The following is a 23,525-nucleotide window of genomic DNA, read 5'->3' as shown; positions in this document are numbered from 1 at the left end:
CACACTAAGACTTGGTGTGTTATTTCAACAGTGAAGCCCATTTTCAAAGGTTACATTTGGCAGTGTAGCATCAGCCTGTTTTGATTCCATGTGTTTTTATTGTTCTTTTTTTTTTTTTTTGTAGAGCTTTAGTTCAGTTTTTCCAGTTGTTTCCTCAATATCAGAAGAATGACTTTTATGCCACTGGGGAGGTAAGTTGAAGTCATCTTTTCATTTTTCCAAGATCATCTACTGAAATACAGTATGGTACTTGTGTCTTCCTCATTCAGAACAGAGACATTAAAATCAATTTAATCGATATTCAACATTCTCCAATTATCCTTCTTTTTTCTTAACCACATATGCCTTAACCCCAGTTTTATAACCGACAATGGATTGTAAAGTCTTTGGCTCCTGCTCCTTCTTGTGGTCATTTAGGATGATTTTGAAGTCTGGGAGAGATGCTCTGGCAACTGCCCCATTTTCTGCATTTATCAGAATTTTTCCTCCATGCTTAGAAGGCAGAAAAGAAAAAAAAATGGTTTGGCAGGAATACTCCATGCAGTTATATACCTTCTACTGTACCACATGAAGAGGTATAGACTATTTCCTTGTCCCATTCTGAAATGGTAATGAAAACTCTATCACTAGTCATACGGTGTCTGCCCTATTTGGAAAAGCACCTTTTCAGGGAGGTAGAGAGAGTATGGCTGACCTAGGTTCAATCACCAGCAGTACTTATGAGCCCCTGAGCACAGAACCAGGAGTAATCTCTATGCACTGCAAGGTGTGGCCCCTCATTTTTTTCTTTTTACAAAGGTACTTTTAAAAAGTTAATAAATCATCTGAGACCTTTATCACTCTAAATTTGTCACCCAGTAGTTTGTGCCTCCATTGATGATCCCTCTCTAAGACAGTTGTTACTTTGGAAATTGTAAAATGATTTTTTTTTCCCCATTGATTTGTAGTTGTCATCTGGTATTTTTCTCTAGGCAATGTCCTTACCTCTTTTCTATCTTATTATCTTTTAAAATGTCACTATGGGGATTTAGGAAATAGTAAAGGGATTAAGATACATGCCACTGACCCTTGTTTGACCTCTGACACCACAATGGGCGCCTGAGCACAACTAAGAGTTATAACCATACCCCCTGAGCACAGACTTGAGTATAGTCCCAAGCACTGCCAGGAGTGGCCCCACCCCTCAGCATGTCACTGTACATACATAGACTCGTATTTTTGTTTAATGTGTTAAAATAAATTGTCATAATTGTTAGTTTGGATCGGTCTTATTGTTCCAGATGTGATCAATGGGTCTTCCTCAATCTGGCTCCTATTCCCTTGGGCAGGTCTTTAAGCTTTTCCTTGTTTTTAGGAACAAACATATGTTCCAGAATTTTCTTACACTTTCCCTAATGTAGCCCTGAAATCATCCCCTCCCACTAAGGAAAGTTGGCTCCTTTGAATGTGGAAGCAGTACTTTAAAACCAGCAATTGAACACTAATTATCATTGCTGCTGGCATATTGTTTCTTTTAAACTTAATCTGTGGGTAGAGCTAGGAAACAAAATGACTTCACACTAAGGGGTATCCTATATTTGTGCATCTCATCCCACATTAAGGACCAATGTCATCTCTGTATTTACTTTTGCTCAATCCTATAATATTCATAGAATTCTTTCAGAATTACTTCTGTCAGTATGATTACCAAAGGGAAATATACCAGTTCAATATTGAATATACAAGTTTAATTTTTTTAAAATTCCAACTGTTTTGTCCCTTAGGCTCTATCTAGCTACAGGTTTAAAGTCAAAGTACTATGTTAAAAATTTAGGAGTTTTTTTTTCAAGTTCTAATCTAATATATAGTTAGGGCCACCTGCCTATGCTGGTTACAATTTTAGAGTTTGTTCTTTATTATTCTTTGACATTGATGTTATTTTAAGATGGATGTACACTAGCTATTATTTTGAGAACATGAAAATTCCAAGAGGCTAGTGACCATTATGAACAACAACAAAAATCCTTGCTTTCATTGAGTGAAAGGCAATTTTAAATAAAGTAATAGAAGTATGTACTATTTATTAATTCATTTCAGTCATGATAGGCGCTATGAAAAAGACAGCTCTCTGGGGGCTGGGATGCTGCTGCTTTGGGTGAGACCACCAGAGAAAGGTTCTCACCAGAGACAAAGTTGATTGGAACCTTGAGTGGTCTCTACTGCAGTATTTGGGAGAAAAACTTTCCTGAAAGAAAAAAAAAACATCAAATGCAAGGACTCTCAGGTGGAAACAAGCATGCTGTGTGAAGAGAAATCTCAGCGCTGCCTTGTGAGGTGCAAGGATGCATGGGGCTGACTGATCCCTTTCAGCTACCTAGTGGGATACTGTTGAAGGACACTGTGTTCACTGAAACGTATTTGTAACAAAATTCAATTAACTCAATTCAGCTCACACTCATTGAGTATCAGCTACTCCTGAGTCACTGACCAAGTGTTAGACATTCTGGCAATGAGTAAGGTAGGAAGTGGTCTTAAATATAAAAGTATCACAATAATCCGAATCAGAATCAACTGTGCAATTAGAGAGGTAGCTCTAAAGAATAACCGTCTAAGAGAGGGATTGATATCTACCTCTCAATGTAGATATGTCAGATACTCAGGAGGCAGCAAGCAGGAGGTGAGAGTTAAAATGGAATGCAGCAGATCTAGAGAGTTGTGTTAAGCAAGGCTCCTTTGCTTGCAAGCGACAGAAATCCTAGTTAGAGCAGCTTGCAGAAAATAGATTGGTTGGCATGCGGCGTAACTGAATCTGGATGTTCAAACATTTTTTTCTCTCATTCTTTCTTGATCTGTTTACCTGGCTTTGGACCTCACTGGTTTATTTGGACCTTTTTACTTTTGTCCTTTCCCTTCATCCCACCCCTGATCTCCGGGTATAACCAACCAGCTCACTTTCTTCTTTCCAATGACTCTACCCGTATTTCTCCAATCTCACAGGAATTGTTGAGATCCCAAAACCGTTCTGAAATGGATAGATGAGATAAGGGGGATGGAATATACAGATTCTCCAGAATGGGATGTAAGGACTTAACAGGATCACCTACCCCAGTGCCTCCGGGATAGGAGGGATCACAGGGAATCATGAGGGGATGGGTGGGGCATTCACCTTCTGAATTACTATCCCTGAGAATAGTAGATGAGCGATTTCCAGAGGGATATCTTAGTGACAATCCCAGAGGTAAGGCAGAAAGGTTTGGGTAGGAGCAGTATAATCTAAGGGGAGAGAAAGCAAAAATAATCTCATAGTTTCAATAGGGATGGTAAATTAATAGAATTAGAAACTTCCTTCTTTTAGCACCTACATGCTCTTCTTTCTCAGAGGTTTGGAAAAGTTATTCTGATGGCTTGGACTGTTGACATCTAAGTGGGCTGAAATGATAGCACAGCGGGTAGCGGCCGACCCAGTTTCGATTCCTCCATCCCTCTCAGAGAGCCTGGCAAGCTACCGAGAGTATCCTGCCTGCACGGCAGAGCCTGACAAGCTCCCCGTGGCGTATTCGATATGCCAAAAACAGTAACAAGTCTCGCAGTGAGACATTACTGGTGTCCACTCAAGCAAATCGATGAATAATGGAAGGACAGTGCTACAGTGCTTTTGGGATTAATCAAGATGATCTAGAACCTCTTCCTGAGATTCTCTTTCACCTATCTTGCAGCAGGTTGGAGAGTGGGCAAGAAATGGCATACCCATTATTTGGGCAATAACCTGAGAGAGAGTCTGTCTCACCTCCAATAGAAGAGTAAGAGGCTGAGAGGCGTGTGTAATTCTTTGTCTTGCAAATAATATGGCTGGGCTGTTAACCATGATGTTGACGTTGGAGCAAAGCTTCCACATTCTGGATGAATAATCTTGCTCGCCTATTTTCAGTTTGTTTAGGGCTGGAGTGATAGCACAGTGGTAGGGCATTTGCCTTGTGCGTAGCCAGCCCGGCTGAGCCGGGTTCAATTCCTCCGCCCCTCTCGGAGAGCCCGGCAAGCTACCGAGAGTATTTCACCCACACGGCAAAGCCTGGCAAGCTACCCGTGACGTATTGGATATGCCAAACGCAGTAACAACAAGTCTCACGATGGAGACATTACTGGGTCCGCTTGAGCAAATTGATGAGCAACGGGAAAACAGTGCTTAGTGGTTTCTGAATGTATATAGAAAGGGAGAATTTTCTTTCTATGTTTCTTGCTGTGAAGATGGGTACCTTAAGGAAGCCTGTGCCATGAAAGGAATGAAGATAGGGATGAAGGGGGCAGACGTGCATGGGATAGATGTGCTTGCATGGACTCCATGGGATCTCTTCAATCTGGAGGAAACATCTTTATTTAGAAAGAAGAGCTCTATAGACAATGCCTCGTGGATTTTTAACATTTGAGTGCTGTATTTTCTGTCTAGTTTCTTCCATTTGCAGGCCAGAAGGGAGAAGTGAAGAGACCTCTAGATTGAACATCTACAGGCTGGTGGCTCTGTCCCCCTTTTGCATGATTTTGAACAGGGTTTGTGAGTCCATCTGGATCTGTGCTAAGGGATCGATTTTTAGATCCCATCCCGGGATGGTTTGGATTCAGTTATTGCATGGGGTTGGTGACTTTCACTTTTCTCACACCTGTAAATGTGGACACCGGGAGAACCATTTTTCCAAACTGGCAAAATAACATAGTACACCCACACTGTTTCATTTATGCATCACCACAGGCCCCTTGTCTGCACCCTCAAAGCATATCATGTGTTTATTCAACATATTTTTTTGCAACTGGCAGAAATGTCTGTGTCTGATTAATAGACTGGTGGTTGAAAATCACTGATTTAGGAGCCAGGTTCAACTCAGGGGACCTTGTGCCCCACAAATATTGAAAGATACAATCCTGGAGGCCCGTGAGCACTGCCAATGTGGCCTGGAGTTCGGGGTGACGAGGTAATCCCAGTACTGTAGAGCCTGAGCATAATTGTGGCAAACTGGCAAAATAACATAGTACACCCACAAGGTCCTTGGTCCTTGAACCCTTGCCATGAAATGTTGGACCAGTAGGCTGAAACTATCTGGTAGGTTTCCAGCCTCTCCTATGAAATCCTGGGATATTCTCCAGCCCTCAAGAAAACCACTGATTTTGATGTACATTTATTATAGGAGGCATCTATATACATGCGGCTAATGCAGGGAAGGGTTAGGCGCATGGCCTTTGTATGTACCCAACCCCAGTTTTACCCTGGGCAATCCTAGTGCCATATGACCCCCTGAGTATCTCCAGCTATAGTCCTGGTGGTCTTCAGCAATGCAGGGACCAAGCAGCACCACAGTCTTGGACCCTGGAATGGACATGATAGCCTGGTTCACTGGACCTTCCTCTTGTGACTGAGCACTGCTTTGGGGGCACTTCCTCTCCAAAACAAAAATACTAATGTTTGTATATACCAGTGCAGTGTGACATCGTTCCAGAATGTCTTCCTTCCCACCCTCGAACAATAGTTGTAAGCATTTTTTTAGAGAGGGGAAATGTCTTTTTATTTTTCCATGTCCTCATATGCCAAGGGAGGCCAAAATATAATACTTTTTCAGTTGGTTGAATCATCCTTGAAAAACAAATGTGTCAGTTCAGAAAGGTTTTTTTTCCTTTTTCATGCAAATGGATTGGACCTTGTTAATAACCTTCCTAGGTGTGTACTAAGATTTCAGGAGCCAGAATGTCAGTCCTACCACACAGCGTGGCTTTGTGTATTTACTTAGATAATCTTTGCAGTGTGGCTAGCGTGATGAGCCCCCGGATGAGATGCCTGTGATTCCAGTTCATGCTGAAAATGGGGTGTGGGGACATGTACTAGGGGTCTCGAGTGTGTGATGCAGAGACACAGGGTTAAGATGACTGAAAAGCTTCTTTTGTTTGGGAGAAAAGGCAGGGCTCCTGTTTGTTTGAGTCTCCTGTTATTATCTTTCCTCTCACACCTCTCATTTTGAAATCATCTCTGAAAGTAGTTTGCTTTGCTTCAGAGATGAAGGTGGAACAAAGACTTCAGCATCAGCCATTGTGGAGGTTTTCATTTTTCCCGTGAACAGAAGCAAAATATGCCTGGCCACCCTTGGGGGGCCTGGCACTATGCAGAGACCAGGACTAAGCAACCAGCGGAGGCCTGGAGTCTCACGGGCAATGGCGAGCCCTTGTCGCCAGCCCTGTTTCCCCCCGCCCCCCAGCCCAGAACGCCAACTGGAATTCATTTTCTCTAAGGAGAGACAAATGTCTGTAAATCACTCTCCTCCTTGAGGCATGAAAAAAACGGACTTCAAAAGGAGAAACAAGCTGCGATGAATTCACATAATTAACTTTCCTTATAACTGTTATCCTCTCCGAGCCAGTAACTATTAGTGAGATTGCTCTTGTTTTTGAGGTCCAGACACACTTGAGGATCCCCTCAACATCCATGGGCCTTGCTAGGAGCTAACGCATAAATAGTGTGCACAGGAAGGCAGGCTGAGCGAGGAGCGTGTGATGGCATGGGCCATTAGAGCATGTGGCTCAAAGGCTCTAGGGAAACATTTAGCCCCCAAGAACAAGTTGAAGCAGATCCTGAAGACGGAATCAATGGTGAGCATTGAGCTTCTGGAAGATGCTGACTCACCTGAGAAGCGGTTCTGCAAGGGTGGTTGGTTTGAGGACAGATTAAATTTATTTAGAAATTAGTGAGAAGGTCAGAGACACAGCCCAGTGGGCTGCAGCACCAATTTTGTAGGCAGGAGGCCCAGGTTTGATCCCCAGCAACAGTGGTTTCCCACAGTATCTCCAGAGAGATTCCGAGCACTGCTGGGTGGGGCCCAAAGACCAAGAGAAAAGAGAAAAAAATTAGTGAGTTTTAAGTCCAGAGAGATGGTAACTGGATTAAGATACTTGCGTTCTATACAGTTCAATGCCTGACCCCACATATGGTCCCCGGAGCACCACCAGAGTGATCTTTGAGCACAGAACCAGGAGTAACCTCTGAGCACTGCTGGGTGTGGTCCAAATACAAACAAGCAAAACATGAAACCCTCAAATAAAAATAAATAGTTTCATAGCATACTTGATCTTCCTTCCTCTGAGTGATCACAGTCCAGTGGCCTTTATTGCAATCATCATTACCCCATTGGGTTCCAGTGAGGGAATGCTTGTTTCACTTGTTTCCTACCATCCTAAGCACAGTGTACAGTGAATGTCACAGAGAGGCTTTGGGCAAGCTGGTGCTGAGGACATTAAAATATCTCTGAGGACTGGAAAGACAATACAGGGACAAGGTGTTTGCCTTCCATGCAGCTGACCTCAGCTCAAACCCCTGCACAGCAGGTGGTTCCCTGAGCACTGGCAGGAGTAGTGTCTAAGCATGGAGCTAGGAGTAAGCCCTGAGCAGCCCTGGGTGTGACCCGAAAACCAAACAAAAACAAATGAAACTGAGGCTGGAGCCATAGCACAGCGGATAGGGCGTTTGCATTGCACACTGCTGGCCCAGGTTCGATTCCCAGCATCCCATATGGCCCTCCGAGCACCACCAGGAGTAATTCCTGAGTGCAGAGCCAGAAGTAACCCCTGTGCATTGCCAGGTATGACCCAAAAGGAAGAAAAAAATCAAATGTCAATGGCATTTCCCTCCAGCTACTTTCCTGGTCCGCTCCCAGTCCCCAGACCCTTCTTTCTTCTCCCTTATTTTCCAGGTCATCCAAATCCCACTTCCCATCATTCCTGGGCTGTATTTTCTCAGCTACTATTCATTTCTCTAGGCTCCTTCCAGCTCCTGTGCTATAGTTTTCTTTCTCTCTCCCACTCTTACTATCACTTTACTCTGTATTAGGAAGAATCTGATCAATTATTCTTATTCCCAGCATACTTATATATGAATGAGGGCAGAGCCTAAGCCACAGAAAGATATTTGTGGTGAGAGAAGTCAGACACTGACAGAAATAAGGCAGAACATCGCAGGGAGGACGGGAGATCCACTATGGCAGCTATGTAGATCACCACAGTTATCCTGGTTAGACAGACCTGTAATCACCAAACTTGGTAGCTAGAAGAAGAGCCTGGGAAGTACTTAGCTTACCTCTTGTACTTTATAGATTTTATTTGAGAATATTTATTGAGAATGGGTCATAAGATATGCATGACACTGAGCACTGTTTTATCCTTCTAGCTTATAAATATCCTTGTTTAACCCATATCTGTTTAAACTGATAAAGCTGGCCCTGCTACTCTGATCCCCGTTTATGTTTAAAATTCATTAATTAATTTTGGTTTGGTAATCATACCCAACAGTGCTCAGGGTTACTCCTGGTAGGCTCAGGAGACCATTGGGATACCAGATATCAAAGCCTAGTGGGCTCTGTGCAAGGCAAATGTTTGTGCCTGCTGTACTCGCTCTCCATCCCCTCATCCCACTTTACAATGAAATGACTGAGGTTTAGAGAGTTAGGTATGCCTGGTCAAGGTTTAACCAGCCAAGGTTGTAATCTAAGTAGCTGGACTCAAGAGTCCAAAGAATGTCACTGTCACTGTCACTGTCCTCCCATTGTTCATCGATTTGCTCGAGTGGGCCCAGTAACATTGTGAGACTTGTTGTTATTGTGTTTGGCATATCAAATATGTCATGGGGAGCTTGCCAGGCTTTGCTGTGCGAGCAAGATACTCTCGGTAGCTTGTCAGGCTCACCGAGAGGGGTGGAGGAATCGAAGGCAGAGGAATGGAACTTGGGTTAGCCAGGTCAGCCACATGCAAGGCAAACGCCCTACCTGCTGTGCTATCGCTCCAGCTCTCCAGAGAATGTAGTTAAAGAATTTGCTAAGGATTGTAACACCGTGTTTGGAGATACAGTGTGAAGTCCGGGTGCTCTCTCCTTGAAACTGCAACTTCTCCCTGTTTCTCCTCTTCCCACAGAACACTCCCACCTCCATAGGAGGAAGTTGAACCTGTCTTTGAGTATTTTGTATGGAATCTCAAAGGTTCATCAACCTTATAGAAACAGAAAAGAAATTCTCCAGGTTCTTATGTATTTCTTTCTGGCCAAGAGTTAATTTTAAATCTAAAGACTTGGCTTTGATCATAGAATTTTTATGGAGTAAATGGAAGTTCCAAGAGATATAAAGGCTTGAAGACATAGGAATGCAATTATTCGTCAAAGTTTGAAACTTGCTGAATTTTACTAGATAACATTCACATTGTTTTAACTCTTAAGCACATGACAAATATCCATTTTCAGTTACATTCATTTGGACTTGCCAATATTTTCTTTTAGAGTTGAAAGTGAATTTGTGACTATTTGGAAGATGTAAAATGAGAAAAGTCAAGTTTTATGCTGAAACCTGAAGAACCGAACAAGTTCATATGAAAATGTTTGCAAATTGGCCCCCCTGAATTTTGAATGCAAGATTTCAGTCATACAACCTGAAATTTCCTGATTCTTTAGCTGGAAAGGATATGAGTTAATCAGAAATTCATACAAGATTTATCTGAGGGGAGCCAAGCAGTATGAGGACACAAATGCAGCTGATAAAGTGAGATGTCTAAAGTGGGGACCGGAAGTGCTTAGTTAAATCTTTTATGCAGATGCCACCTTCTGAATTCTATCTCTACAGAGTGAACAAAGAACTTAGTTTGTAGATTGTGGTTTAGCGTGTTTAATCTCTCTTTAAAAGTCAAATTAACTGTAATCCTTTCAACAAAAGGGTTTATTCATCTGGTTGAGTCACCTGGCTTGAAACTGGGTTTCTCCAAAGTTGGCATCATGTTTAGGAGAGAGACAGTGGAGGTGGGGGGGCATCTTTTATTTTTACCCCTGGTTGTAATGAAGGGATTTCTTAAAAGCACCATCTTAATATCAAATAATATATCACTTAGAAGGCAGCATACCTTCTCTTAAATTTATGTGACTGAAAGTTGGATGGAGATCAAAATGTTTTTCTTGTATGCCTATTTCTGTAGATTTTGCAAGTTTCATTTAAAGCTGATACTCAAGAGGAATAGATGTTTAGATAAAGTCATATTCTTGTTAGAAGCCATATTTTTTTAATTGCAGCCCTGTGGTCTTGAAATTAGATGACGCATGGTCGAGAAATGTCTAGGAAGTTGTAGAGATTACCGCAACATTGAAGTTCAAACTTTTCTCATTCATTAATTTTCCTAACTGGCCATTTTAAGACCACTCCTTGGAGAAAACAGTGGTGTTGAGTGAAGTAAGCTTCTCCCCCAAGGCTAGATGAAGTCAAGGTCACTGGATCTTAATCCTGGTCTCTTGGCTGCTGTGTTGTGTTACTCAATTAAGCTTAGACTTTTCACCACTCTTTGTGGTTTTCAAGGTGTGTAAAAAGTTTTCATCATATGTCCCTTATTCCCTGGATTTTACTTGGGAACAGAGCTTGGGAACACAGTGCCGGTCTGACTCTTCCATCAGAGCACATTTTCTGGGCACCTACCCAGCAGTCAGTGGACTGCTAGGGGAAGTAGGGGCAGCGCACAGGAAGGATGACAATAACCTTGATCTTCCTATATGGCCCATTGTGGACCAATGAGTAGACTCCCCTTTTCCACTTACCAGACAAAGGTGAGAAACTGGGGCCTGTGCATTGGTGTGTCACAAGTGTGACACCATGGCGAGATTGAGGTGTGTCTCATCTCAGTGGCCATCATCAACCACCACTGTTAACAATTTTTTTTTGTTTTACCATGAAATGCACACGTTGAGGCAGAAGAATCAACTTAATTGCTTATATCCTATTATTTTTTTAAATTAAACTTTAGTAAGAAATGTAGATGACTGAGAGTAGCTTAAACAATAGTAACTGCTACCATATGTGAAATTTTGTAAGAGGAGATTGTTTTCATTATAGTATTATTCTCTGACATGTTTTTTTTCCTCCAGAGAAGCTGATTGAGGTTTGATATTCAGATATGAAATCCTTTTTCCTCCATTAAAGTAACTGGGTGGCTGGGGTACAGTAAGTCTGCTTTGAGTGCTGTTGAAACATGCAAGAAGGGAGAGATTCAGATGGAATACACAATTACAAGTTTCTTTAAGTTCAATTTCATTGTGCTTTTACACATCTGGATAATTAACCAAGCATTACATTCTCTCTAGACTATTTTTACAAGTACAATATGCTCCTAACATGATTTCCATTAGGCTGTTCCAAACATCATTTCAGAACTCAGAAAGATTGCAGACCAAGATTTAAAACCACTATTCAACAGTGATGTTGAGACCTTTTTCTCTCATGGGGAAAATAAAAGATTGAGAAGCGAATGCTGAGTGCCTTCTGATGTAGGACAAAAACTGGAGGTTTACTGCATCTGTAAGCTTCAGCAAAGGCAAGCATACACAAACACACTTTTATGTCTCCAGTCCTTGTCAGAGGCAAACTCAAAATAGGGTCACAGAGGGAAAAATGAGCCAGGAAGAGCAGTGCTGGAAATGCAGCGTAAATCAGGGCAGACAAAATCCTGATGCAAGCCTCATTGGAATGATTGTGTTAGATAAATAGGTTTCTTTGGCTGGGTTCCTCATTTGGAAGTCACTGCTGAATTCGAAAGAAAATATGTGTTATGATCGTTTCTGGCGCTCTTCTTTCCATTTATAATTGCTTTGATGCTGCTCAGGGCCTTCGTGAGGCTAGTCTGATCCCATGGAAGGTGACTGTAAATTCACAGACTTCAGGCACTTCCTGGGCCAGCTGCGGCCCACATTGGCGAACACCAGTGAGAGATCAGAGAAACCACAGGACTGATAGTTGTTTATTGTTGTTCTTTTCATTGCTCAAGGCAGAACCCAGAACAAAAGGAACAAGAAAGAGTTCATACAATTACAGGATCACTATTAAAAATCTAAAGGGGCCCCATAGTCCATGTTTAATCTACCAGGAAACCACCCTTAAATTTATCCTCCACAAGCAAATATAGGTTCTTTTCAATTTAAAACATATCCAGAAAAGGGAGAGCTAGATGAAATAAAATACACTTCATTTTTTTTGTCTGTCTGTCTTTTAACATGCTTATGGTGGTTGAAGAATCGTTAAATTGAAAAATAAATGATTCAGGAAGAATAAACAAGTCTGATCTTGCATACGGGGGATGAACAACCCTTGTTTTAACTAGGAGAGCAAAAGTAATTGAAATTTCATGATAAAGCTTCAGGATTGTTTTCCATAAAATAATCTTATAATTGCCTACTGTGTGGCAGCCCGAGTCAGTCAACCAATGGAATGATTAATAAAAGCAGTGGTGAAGGATTTGTCACACTGACATAGGGCAAGGAAGTGTGAGAGTCATTAGGAAGCCAAAAAATGAGGTGCACGTCATTATTGTTCGGTTAGCAGATGTGGACCGAACCCTGAGAAATCTGTTTGAGACATAATTAAACAGCTACACATCTTTGGGTAGTTTTGCATGAATGATCTGTGTAGACAGTGTGGAGTGAATAAGCCCACAGTTAGGTCCCAGTCTCAGGGACCCATAATCTGTTCCAGGACCATTGACTGAAATGTGATTTGATTTAAGAATTAGGAGGGATAGAGGCAACCAACCTAGGTAGAATTCCTGCAAAGCCCGTGACTGAAATGCATAGATTTGTGTTTTCATCACCATTTAAAGATGTGGAGCAATCATGTTAACCTTATATTGGCTCAACTTAAAGTAGAGGAAATAACCTCGCTTATAAAAGATGCTCAGAAATTAAGTATGTTTTTCTTCTTAATTTCCGGCCTCGATATATCCCAGAACCACATGATAGTCACAAAGGTGAAAGATACCAAAGAAGTGTGGATGACTTGCTCTTTGAAAATTAAGAAAAGAAATGTGGACATGGGATTGGAGCAATAGTACAATGTGTAGGCCTTGCATGCAGAGCTGGCTCAATCCCAGCTCCCTATGTGCTCCTGGGTCCCAGAAAGGAGTGATCCCTTAGCACAGAGCAAGGAGTAAATAAAAGAGACCCAAGCACTATGGTTTGTGACACCAAAACAGAAACAACAAGAGAAAACCCCAACTAAATGTGGGTGGTTTGCTATTTTAAAATTAAAAATAGGTTTACTTCAAGCAAATAGGAACCTTGATTTGATTTGATTTTTATTATAGGTGAGGTTATGTGTTTGCAGTGGTATTGAGATTGATAGTCTCTGTGTCTAAAATTACCTCCCTTTATCGCTATCAAAGAGTTCAAAGACCCCCACCCATCGCCCTGAATACAGTCTATTTCATCCTCCCTAATTTGGTGCTATCAATTTTTACTCTCACAACCAGAGTTTTTTTTTCCTTTTTTTTTTACAGTTGTAGATTTACAATTTTTTGTGCTTGGGTTTCGATTATACAATGATCAGATACCCATCCCTCCACCAGTGCCCATTTTCCACCACCATGAATAATATTCCCCCACCCCCATCCCCCCATCCCCCCCTGCCTCTGTGGCAGGGCAATCCCCTGTGTTCTCTCTCTCCTTTTGGGTGTTGTGGTCTGCAAAAGAGGCATTGAGTAGCAAACATGTTCAGTCCATAGTCTACTTTCGACATGCATCTCCCCTTCTGGGAGGATCCTCCAAACACCCTTTATTTGGTGTTCCCTTCTCTATCTGAACTGCCCTTTCCTCTAGGATACCCGGCTGGCCTCTAAGTTATGGAGTAATCCTCCTGGTGCTGATCTCAGCTATTCTTGGGTATTAATCTCATACTTTGTTACTTTATATCCCCCAGATGAATGCAATCTTTCTATGTCTATCCCTCTCTTTCTGACTCATTTCGCTTAGCATGATACTTTCCATGTTGTACCACTTCTATGTAAATTTCATGACTTCATCTTTTCTAACAGCTACATAGTACTCCATTGTGTAGATGTACCAAAGTTTCTTTAACCAGTCATCTGTTCTTGGGCATTCAGGTTTCTTCCAGTTTCTGGCTATTGTAAAGAGTGCTGCAATGAACAAACAAGTGCAGATGTCCCTTCGACTATACATTTTTGCCTCTCTGGGATATATTCCCAGGAGTGATATTGCTGAGTCAAATGGGAGCTCAATTTCTAATTTTTTGAGAATCGTCCATACTGTTTTCCAGAAGGGCTAAACCAGTCGACATTCCCACCAACAGTGAAGGAGTGTCCCTTTCTTGCCACATCCACGCCAGCATCACAACCAGAGTTTTTATCAGTTATATTGTCTGTGTCATTATGTCTCCATCTTCTAGGCAGAATAATTGTGACATTATAAAAGTTAACTATAAATTAGGATACCTTTGTTCTTCTACCCAAGGAAAGAAATGAAAATACTGTTTTGTAAAAGGGTTGTATTTACATTAAATATTGATTTTAAAATTCTCATAATAATTTGTTAGCTTTTTATCCAGCTTGATCACATATAGAGGTTCTTTCCCTAAAATTCCTTTCTCACAAATATTTATACACATTTCTTTACATTCACATTCTGTCATATAATGTTTATATATTCTTTTCATAAGTAACCATTTTACTCTGAGACAATTTCTTTTCTATTAATCAGTATATCTTTGATATCTTTCTATCTTGCTGAAAGCATTCCTCTATTGTTTCCCCAATCTCTGTTATTTGTTATTTAATACAAGATTTAGTATGCACAAACTTACTTTCACTACTTAATTTCAAAATTGTAATTGTATGTGGTGCTACAGTACTGTGAAAATAAATGTTCATACCAAAAATGTGGACTTTTCATCTAAACTTGTCATCACTACCTACATGGCAGATTAGAGTATATATGTCTTAGAAAGAGCACAAGTGGTGTTTTATAGCCAGATAGTATAAGGAGAAGCTTCAATCATCGTATCACTGCCAGATATATTCTTTAAGTATCTGTACCAATTTCTAATGGAGAAATGAGGTTTAGAAATAAAGCCACCTAAGTCATTCATTCATCAGAAATATGTTAACATTCTGATGATGTGCAGGGAAATGTAGATGTTGTGGGAATAATAATGATAGATTTTGCCCTATCACATTTGAATCAAATTTTTTATAATGTAATTTCAAAAGAAATGATGAGCTTTGCAGGAGCAAGCTGTGAGCTTTATTCACTTCTGTGTCTCTTCAAGTAACTAGCATAATGCCTTTGACAGAGAATTGCCCAGTAAGCCATGGAACAAGGATGATATAATAAATCTTTACCAGTGAAATGATTACTCAAGGAAATTTGCTTTTTTCATCATCTTATGGAAATTTTATTTGATAAATGTTCATTTACTGCGCCTAACAAGAAAACAGAGCACAAATATGCAACTAAACAATTCCAGACTTGTGAACACAATCAGTGTATAACCACAAGGAAGCTGAAATGTGCTCAAGGGTACACATGTATATATTTCTCAGATTTAATATTTTCCCTAAGTAATTATTATTATGCAAGGTGTCTGTATATATTTTTAATATAAATTATATATGACATAGGCAGTTATGAGTTAGAAGAGGTTTAGGGTGTAGTATAAGTCAAACCAGGTTTAATTCTGGTCCTATTGTTTAAAGTTTCTGAACTTTAATGTCATAGATGATTTGAGAATTGTCAGGAATTATTCAGATGTCATGTGGCTGTTCTATTTTGAAAATAATAGCACTGTTATGTTTCAACGGCATCAAATACATTGAGATGCATTCACTTAACAGCCATTTATTGAGCCCCAAGAAATAAACGGCATCAGAAACAAGTGATACAGTTATAAGCAAGATAGAAAGATACTCCACTGTTTGTGGAGTATTTTAGAGTGGGTGGGGAATGGCAATAGGTCAGACATAAATGAATGTATATTGGAGAGGGATATAGTTTAAGACAAAAATGGAGAGGAAGGGAATACAAACTGTCAAGAAAGGGTATTGAAATTTTAAATAGAGTGCCAAAGAAAATGAAGAAGTTAGCTGTTGACATCTGCAAGAAGAGCATTCCAGCTGGTAGGAACAGCAAATGCAAAGACCATGATGGAAGGCACGACTGGATCTCAAGATTGTGGTGCTGAGGGGCTGGAGAGAAATGAGCAGCAGGAAGTAAAATGTAAGAGAGGATGGGGCCATATCATGTAAATACTCATTCCTCTACAAAAGCATTTTGATTTTTTTTTAATTTTTTAAATTTTTTTTTTTATTATTAGTGAAACACCATGAGGTATAGTTGTAGATTTACAATTTTTTGTGCTTGCGTTTCAATTATACAATGATCAAATACCCATCCCTTCACCGGTGCCCATTTTCCACCACCATGGATAATATCCCTCCCACCCCCGTCCCACCCATCCCACCCTGCCTCTGTGGCAGGGCAATCCCTTGTGTTCTCTCTCTCCTTTTGGGTGTTGTGGTCTGCAAAAGAGGCATTGAGTGGCAAACATGTTCAGTCCATAGTCTACTTTCGACATGCATCTCCCCTCCTGGGAGGATTCTCAAGCACCCTTTATTTGGTGCTCCCGTCTCTATCTGAGCTGCCCTTTCCCCTAGAATACCCGGCTGGCCTCTAAGCTATGGAGTAATCCTCCTGGTGCTGATCTCAGCTATTCTTGGGTATTAATCTCATATTTTGTTACTTTATATCCCCCAGATGAATGCAATCTTTCTATGTCTATCCCTCTCTTTCTGACTCATTTCGCTTAGCATGATACTTTCCATGTTGTACCACTTCTATGTAAATTTCATGACTTCATCTTTTCTAACAGCTACATAGTACTCCATTGTGTAGATGTACCAAAGTTTCTTTAACCAGTCATCTGTTCTTGGGCATTCGGGTTTCTTCCAGTTTCTGGCCATTGTAAAGAGTGCTGCAATGAACAAACAAGTGCAGATGTCACTTCGACTATACATTTTTGCCTCTCTGGGATATATTCCCAGGAGTGATATTGCTGGGTCAAATGGGAGCTCAATTTCTAATTTTTTGAGAATCGTCCATACTGTTTTCCAGAAGGGCTAAACCAGTCGACATTCCCACCAACAGTGAAGGAGTGTCCCTTTCTCGCCACATCCGCACCAGCATCGGTTGCTTCTGTTCTTTTGAATGTGGGCCAGTCTCTGAGGTGTGAGATGGTATCTCATTGTGGTTTTGACCTGCATCTCCCTGATGATTAATGATGTAGAGCATTTTCTCATGTGCTTTTTTGCCATTCGGATTTCTTCTTTGAGAAAGTTTCTGTTCATTTCATTGCCCCATTTTTTGATGAGGTTGATTGTTTTCTTCTTGTGGAGTTCCACCAGTATTTTGTATATCCTTGATATCAACCCCTTGTCAGATGTGTATTCGGCGAATATCCTTTCCCATTCTGTAGACTGTCTTTGTATTTTGGTCACTGTTTCTTTGGAGGTGCAGAAGCTTCTTAGTTTAAGATAGTCCCATTTATCTATCTCTGTTTTTACTTGCTTGGCCATTGCCATGGCATCTTTGAAGATACCATTAGCTTCAATGTCATGGAGGGTTTTGCAAAATTTGTCTTCAATGTACCTTATGGTTTCTGGTCTGATGTTGAGGTCTTTAATTCATTTTGATCTTACTTTTGTAAATGGTGTTAGGCAGAGTTCTGAGCCCATTTTTTTTGCATGTAGCCATCCAGTGATGCCAGCACAATTTGTTAAAGAGGCTTTCCTTACTCCACTTCACATTTCTTGCACCTTTATCAAAGATTAGATGATCATATGATTGAGGGGAGATGTCAGTGTATTCAACCCTATTCCATTGGTCTGCAGTTCTGCCTTTGTTCCAGTACCATGCTGTTTTAATTATTACTGCTTTGTAGTATAGTTTGAAGTTCGGGAGGTTCATTCCTCCCATTTTCTTTTTCCCAAGAATTGCTTTAGCTATTCGTGGGGGTTTATTGTTCCATAGAAATTTCAGGAGCGTTTGCTCCATTTCCTTGAAGAATGTCATGGGTATCCTTATAGGGTTTGCATTGAATTTATATCATGCTTTCAGTAGTATTGCCATTTTGACAATGTTAAGTCTCCCGACCCATGAGCAGGGGATAACTTTCCATTTCCTCGTGTCCTCTTTTATTTCCTGAAGTAGCGTTTTGTAGTTTTCTTTGTACAGGTCCTTTCCTTTCTTAGTTAAGCTGATTCCTACTTGATTTTCTGGGGAACAATTGTGAACGGGATTGTTTTTTTCACGTAGCTTTCTTCTCTCTCACTGTTTGCGTATAGGAAAGCCATGGACTTTTGCATTGATTTTATAGCCTGCAACTTTACTATACAAGTCTATTGTTTCTAGGAGTTTTTTGGTGGAGGTTATTGGGTTCTCTAAGTATAGTATCATATCATCTGCGAATAGTGAGAACTTGATTTTTTCCTTTCCTACCTGAATGCCCTTAATATCTTTTTCTTGCCTAATCGCTATTGCAAGTACTTCCAGGTCTATATTGAACAGCAGTGGAGAGAGTGGGCATCCTTGTCTCATCCCTGATCTTAGAGGGAAGGCTCTCAGTTTTTCCCCATTGAGGATGATGCTTGCTGTAGGCTTGTGGTAGATGGCTTTAACTATGTTGAGGAAAGTCCCCTCTATACCCATTTTGGCTAGGGTTTTCATCATAAAGGGGTGCTGGATCTTGTCAAATGCTTTCTCTGCATCTATTGATATAATCGTATGCTTTTTATCTTTTCTTTTGTTGATATGATGGATTATGCTGATTGATTTCCGAACGTTAAATCATCCTTGCATTCCTGGGATGAATCCTACTTGGTCATGGTGTATGATCTAATCATATGCTTTTTATCTTTTCTTTTGTTGATATGATGGATTATGTTGATTGATTTCCGAACGTTAAATCATCCTTGGGCTGGAGCAATAGCACAGCAGGTAGGGCGTTCACCTTACACGCGGCCAACATGGCCGACCCGAGTTCGATTCCTCCGCCCCTCTCGGAGAGGCCGGCAAGCTACCGAGAATATTCGATATGCCAGACACAGTAACAACAAAGTCTCCAATGGAGACGTTACTGGGCCCGCTCGAGCAAATCGACGATCAACGGGAGGGCCTTTACCTTTTTAAATCATCCTTGCATCCCTGGGATGAATCCTACTTGGTCATGGTGTATGATCTTTTTGATGAGTAGTTGGATTTTATTTGCTAGTAGTTTGTTGAGGATCTTTGCATCTGTGTTCATCAGGGATATCGGCCTGTAATTCTCTTTCTTTGTAGTATCTCTGTCTGCTTTTGGTATCACTGTGATATTTGCTTCGTAGAAACTGTTCAGAAGTGGTTTTGATATTTCAATTTCGTGGAAAAGCTTAAAGAGGATTGGGAGTAAGTCCTCTTTAAAGATTTGGAAGAATTCACTAGTGAATCCATCCAGGCCAGGACTTTTGTGCTTGGGGAGACTTTTTATTACCATTTCAATTTCCTTGATGGTGATAGGTCTGTTCAGGTATTCCAGGTCTTCTTGGTTCAGCCTTGGAAGTCTGTAGGCGTCTAGGAATTTATCCATTTCCTCGAGGTTTTGATGTTCCATGGCATAAAGCTTCTCAAAGTACTCCCTGAGGATCCTTTGAATTTCTGTAGTTTCTGTTGTAATGACCCTCTTTTCATTTCTGATTCAGTTTATTTGGGTTTTCTCTCTCCCTTTCTTTGTAAGTTTTGCTAGAGGCTTATCGATCTTGTTAATTTTCTCGAAGAACCAGCTCTTGGTTTCTTCGATCTTTCAGATTGTTTTTTGGGTTTCCATCTCCTTAATCTCTGCTCTGAGTTTATCATTTCCTTTCTCCTGTTCAGGTTGTGCTCCTTTTGTTGGTCCTTCTCCAAGCTCTTAAGCTGTGAGGTTAGGTTATTTATGTTTTCTTTCTCCTCCTTCCTGGGGAATGCTTGTAGAGCTATAAATTTTCCTCTTAACACAGTTTTTGCTGTGTCCCATAAGTTTTGGTAACTCGTGTTCTCGTTTTCATTCGTTTCTAGGAATCTTTTGATTTCCTCTTTGATTTCCTTTCTAAGCCACTCGTTGTTCAATAGCGCACTGTTTAATTTCCAGGTGTTTGATTTAGTTTTCTGTTTTTGTGTGTGATTTACTTCTAATTTTAGCGCATTATGGTCTGAGAAAATTGTTGATACAATCTCTATCTTCTGAATTTTATGGAGGCACGTTTTGTGGCTCAGCATGTGGTCTATCTTGGAGAATGTTCCATGTACACTTGAGAAGAGTGTGTATTCAGCTTTTTGAGGATGAAGTTTCCTGTATATATCTACTAAGTCCCTTTCTTCCATTGTTTCCCTCAGATGAAGTATGTCCTTGCTAAGCTTGAGTCTGGTTGATCTATCAAGCGGTGACAAAGCGATGTTGAAGTCTCCCACTAATATTGTGTTGCTATTGATGTCTTTTTCCAAATCTATGAGTAGTTGTTTTAAGTACTTTGCTGGTCTCTCATTAGGTGCATATACATTTATTATTGTAAGTTCTTCCTGTTGTAAAGATCCTTTGATCAATAATAAATGGCCTTCGCTGTCTCTTATGACCTTCTTCACTCTGAAATCTATGTGGTCTGATATTAGGATGGCTACCCCCCAGCTTTTTTATGGGAGCTGTTTGCCTGTAGGATTGTTTTCCAGCCTTTGACTCTGAGTCTGTGTTTGCTTTGACTATTGAGATGTGTTTCTTGCAGGCAGCAGAATGTTGGGTTCAATTTTCTAATCTATCCTGCCACTCTATGTCTTTTAATTGGTGCGTTTAGCCCATTGACATTGAGAGAGATTATTGTTATGGGATTTTGTCCCATTGTTCTGTTGAAATTTGGTGTGTTTGAGGGGCCTGTCTTGCCTTAAAGTAGCCCATTTAGTTGTTCTTATAACCATGGTTTTGAGTCTATGAAGTTCCTGAGCTGTTGTTTGTCTGTGAAACTGGTGTTGTTCCTTCGATTATGAATGAGAGTCTCGCTGGGTAAAGTATTTTTGGAGAGGTATTTATTTCATTGAGTTTTTTCACTATGTCCCACCACTGTTTTCAGGCCATGAGGGTTTCATCAGAAAAATCAGCTGTGAATTTTAAGGATGCTCCTTTGTAAGAGATTTCTTTCTTCGATCTTGCTGCTTTCAGAATTTTGCCTCTGTCTAAGGTTTTGGTCATTTTTATCAGGATGTGTCTTGGGGTATTTTTATTCGGATTTCTTCTAGCTGGTACCCTTCGGGCCTCCTGAATGTGGTCACAAGTTTTCTTCAGCTCTGGAAACGTTGTAGCAATGATGTCTTTGACAGTTTCTTCTTCATCAAGGTTTTCTTCCTGTCCCTCTGGGACTCCAATAATTCTTATGTTACCCCTCTTGGCTTCATCACGATCTTTTCTTGCCATCTGTTCCCGAATTGTGAGTCTCTTTTCCATTTTCTGCTCTTTTCTGGAGAGTCTCTGAACTTTATCTTTGAGCTCACTGATTCTGTTCTCAGCAGCTGTTACTCTGCTGCTGAGGCCTTCCACTGAGTTTTTCAATTCGCCTACCAGATTTTTCAGGTCTGACATTTCTGATTGCATTTTCCTCATTTCTGCCTTCAAATCCTCTTGTCTTCTATTGGCATTGCTTTCCATTGTTTCTTTTAGTTCCCTAAGCATCCTAAGTAGCTCCCTTCTGAATTCCTTGTCAGAGAGGTTGTATAACACTACAGTACTGTTGGTGTCATCTGGGCTAGACTCTTCAATAAGAAATTTTGGTGGGCTTTTCCGTTGCTTTACCATTGTGACAAATGTGGTTTAGTCCTTCACGGTCACTGTTACTACTCTGCTTGATATGCAGTGTGAGTTAAGATAGGCTTATGAGTTATTGGCTACTGTGTTTCTGGTGGCTGAGCTAAACTAGAGAAGTTTCCATCTAAGAAGGTAGCTTATGGTTTCTATGGCATTTGTAGTGGGAGAATATTTTGCGGCCGCATTAGCAGCCGCGGCTCTGGAAAGAGTTCCTGGCGCTGGGCGAGGAGTTGGGAACGTCTCCTGGTTGGAATGAGGAGACGTTCAGCTTTGTTGCCAAGAGCTGGGCCTCCATTCCCATCCCGCGCAGATCAGGGGAGAAAACCGGCTTTCTAGGAGATGGAACTAGCTGCGCATGCCCAGAGAGAGTCCCAGGCCCTGGGGGCAGGCTGTACCTGTTTGGAATAGGAGACATTCGGCTTTGTTGCCGAGAGCTGGGCCTCCGTTCCAGTCCCGCGCAGATCAGGGGAGAAAACTGGCTTTCTAGGAGATGGAGCTAGCTGCATATGCCCAGAGAGAGTCCCAGGCCCTGGGGGCGGGATGTACCTGGTTGGAATAGGAGACGTTCAGCTTTGTTGCCAAGAGCTGGGCCTCCGTTCCAGTCCCACGCAGATCAGGGGAGAAAACCGAGCACTTTGATTTTTGCTCTGAGACAAGAAGTGATTAAAAGCTTAAGCCAAGGACTGAAATGATTTCCTTCAGGTTTTAAGGAACTTAAAACTTAAAAAAGTCTTAAAAACAGACTTTGGGTGGAGGATGGGGGATAAGAGAAAGCACAGAAGGCCAGATTGGTGACTGTGGCAATGGTTCAGGTGAGAAAAGAGGTTGACTGGGAGCAAGATAATGAAGTAGGTGTGTGAGAAGACACTGAATTTCAGACAAATTCTGTTAGAATTGGCAGCATTGACAAGAGTAGCTGATGCACATTTGTGGAGTTGGAGAGAAAAAAAGATATAAAGAATGGCACCAACACTTTTGGCCTGAACACCTAGAAGAATAAGTATTGAATGGAAGATGTAGACAGATCTCAGAGACTGAGAATTTTACTCTGAACATAACAAGATTCTGTAAGTTATACAAGAGAAGATATTGAGAGGGCACATTTTTGATGGAAAAAAATACAAAACTATTTTAAACCAATATTTTCATAGTCAAGAAATAAATTATTATTATCATGCTGTGGATAGGGATTTCAGGAAATTGAAATATAAAACCTGGTGGCATAAAATAATGAAATGGATCATTTCAAATGATCATTTCAGAGGCCACTCAGTATTATTATTGTCTTCCTTTAAGATGTATTGATTTTAAATTTTGTATCATTTTACAACTAAATCTTCATTTTGGACTTAAACTGTTTTATTTAGTTTTGTTTGGGGCCCATGGCCAGTGGTCCTCAGAATTTTCTCCTGACTACACTCAAGGATCACTTTCAGCAGTGCTCGAGGAACCATATGAGATGCAAGGATCACCCTGGGTTGGCTGTGTGCAAAGCAAGCACCTACCCTACTGTACTATCTCTCTAGCCTCTCGAGTTATTTTATAAGCTTTTAATGGAACTTTATGGTAAGACAAATTCTATGGATGGCAGGATTATGCTCAATGGTCCATAATATTTTATTGTGAAAGGAAGTCAGAATCTTCACTTAGCTTTTTGTCCACCCAGCCCCTGACCTGCATGTCCCTTGGTATTCTGCGGAATACTGTAAGGAGTGAGAGTGCCTTTACTATTGTGAAATTTACACTGTGGGGCAAAGAATACATGGCCTGCCTCCTGTGGAATATGGCTGTTTGTTGTTTTTTAAAATCCTAATTGGTATTAATTAGTCCTTCTAAGATGGTTGACATTTGCCTTTTACC

General features: G+C 40.8%; 1 protein-coding gene across 1 annotated transcript in view; it reads left to right on the top strand.

The window, feature by feature from the left end:
* Window positions 1-23,525, top strand: part of CPVL (carboxypeptidase vitellogenic like) — a 127,112-nt gene that overhangs the window by 35,047 nt on the left and 68,540 nt on the right. Inside the window, exon 6 of the mRNA XM_056118313.1 lies at window positions 125-191. Within this exon, the coding sequence (XP_055974288.1) occupies window positions 125-191 (67 nt within the window). The remainder of the gene's footprint in view (window positions 1-124; window positions 192-23,525) is intronic.

This window comes from Sorex fumeus, unplaced genomic scaffold, assembly GCF_029834395.1.
Source record: "Sorex fumeus unplaced genomic scaffold, SorFum_2.1 ptg000037l, whole genome shotgun sequence".
NCBI classification, from domain to species: Eukaryota; Metazoa; Chordata; class Mammalia; order Eulipotyphla; family Soricidae; genus Sorex; species Sorex fumeus.
Note: the sequence above shows the minus strand (reverse complement) of the source record. Positions and strands in the feature narration are given on the sequence as shown.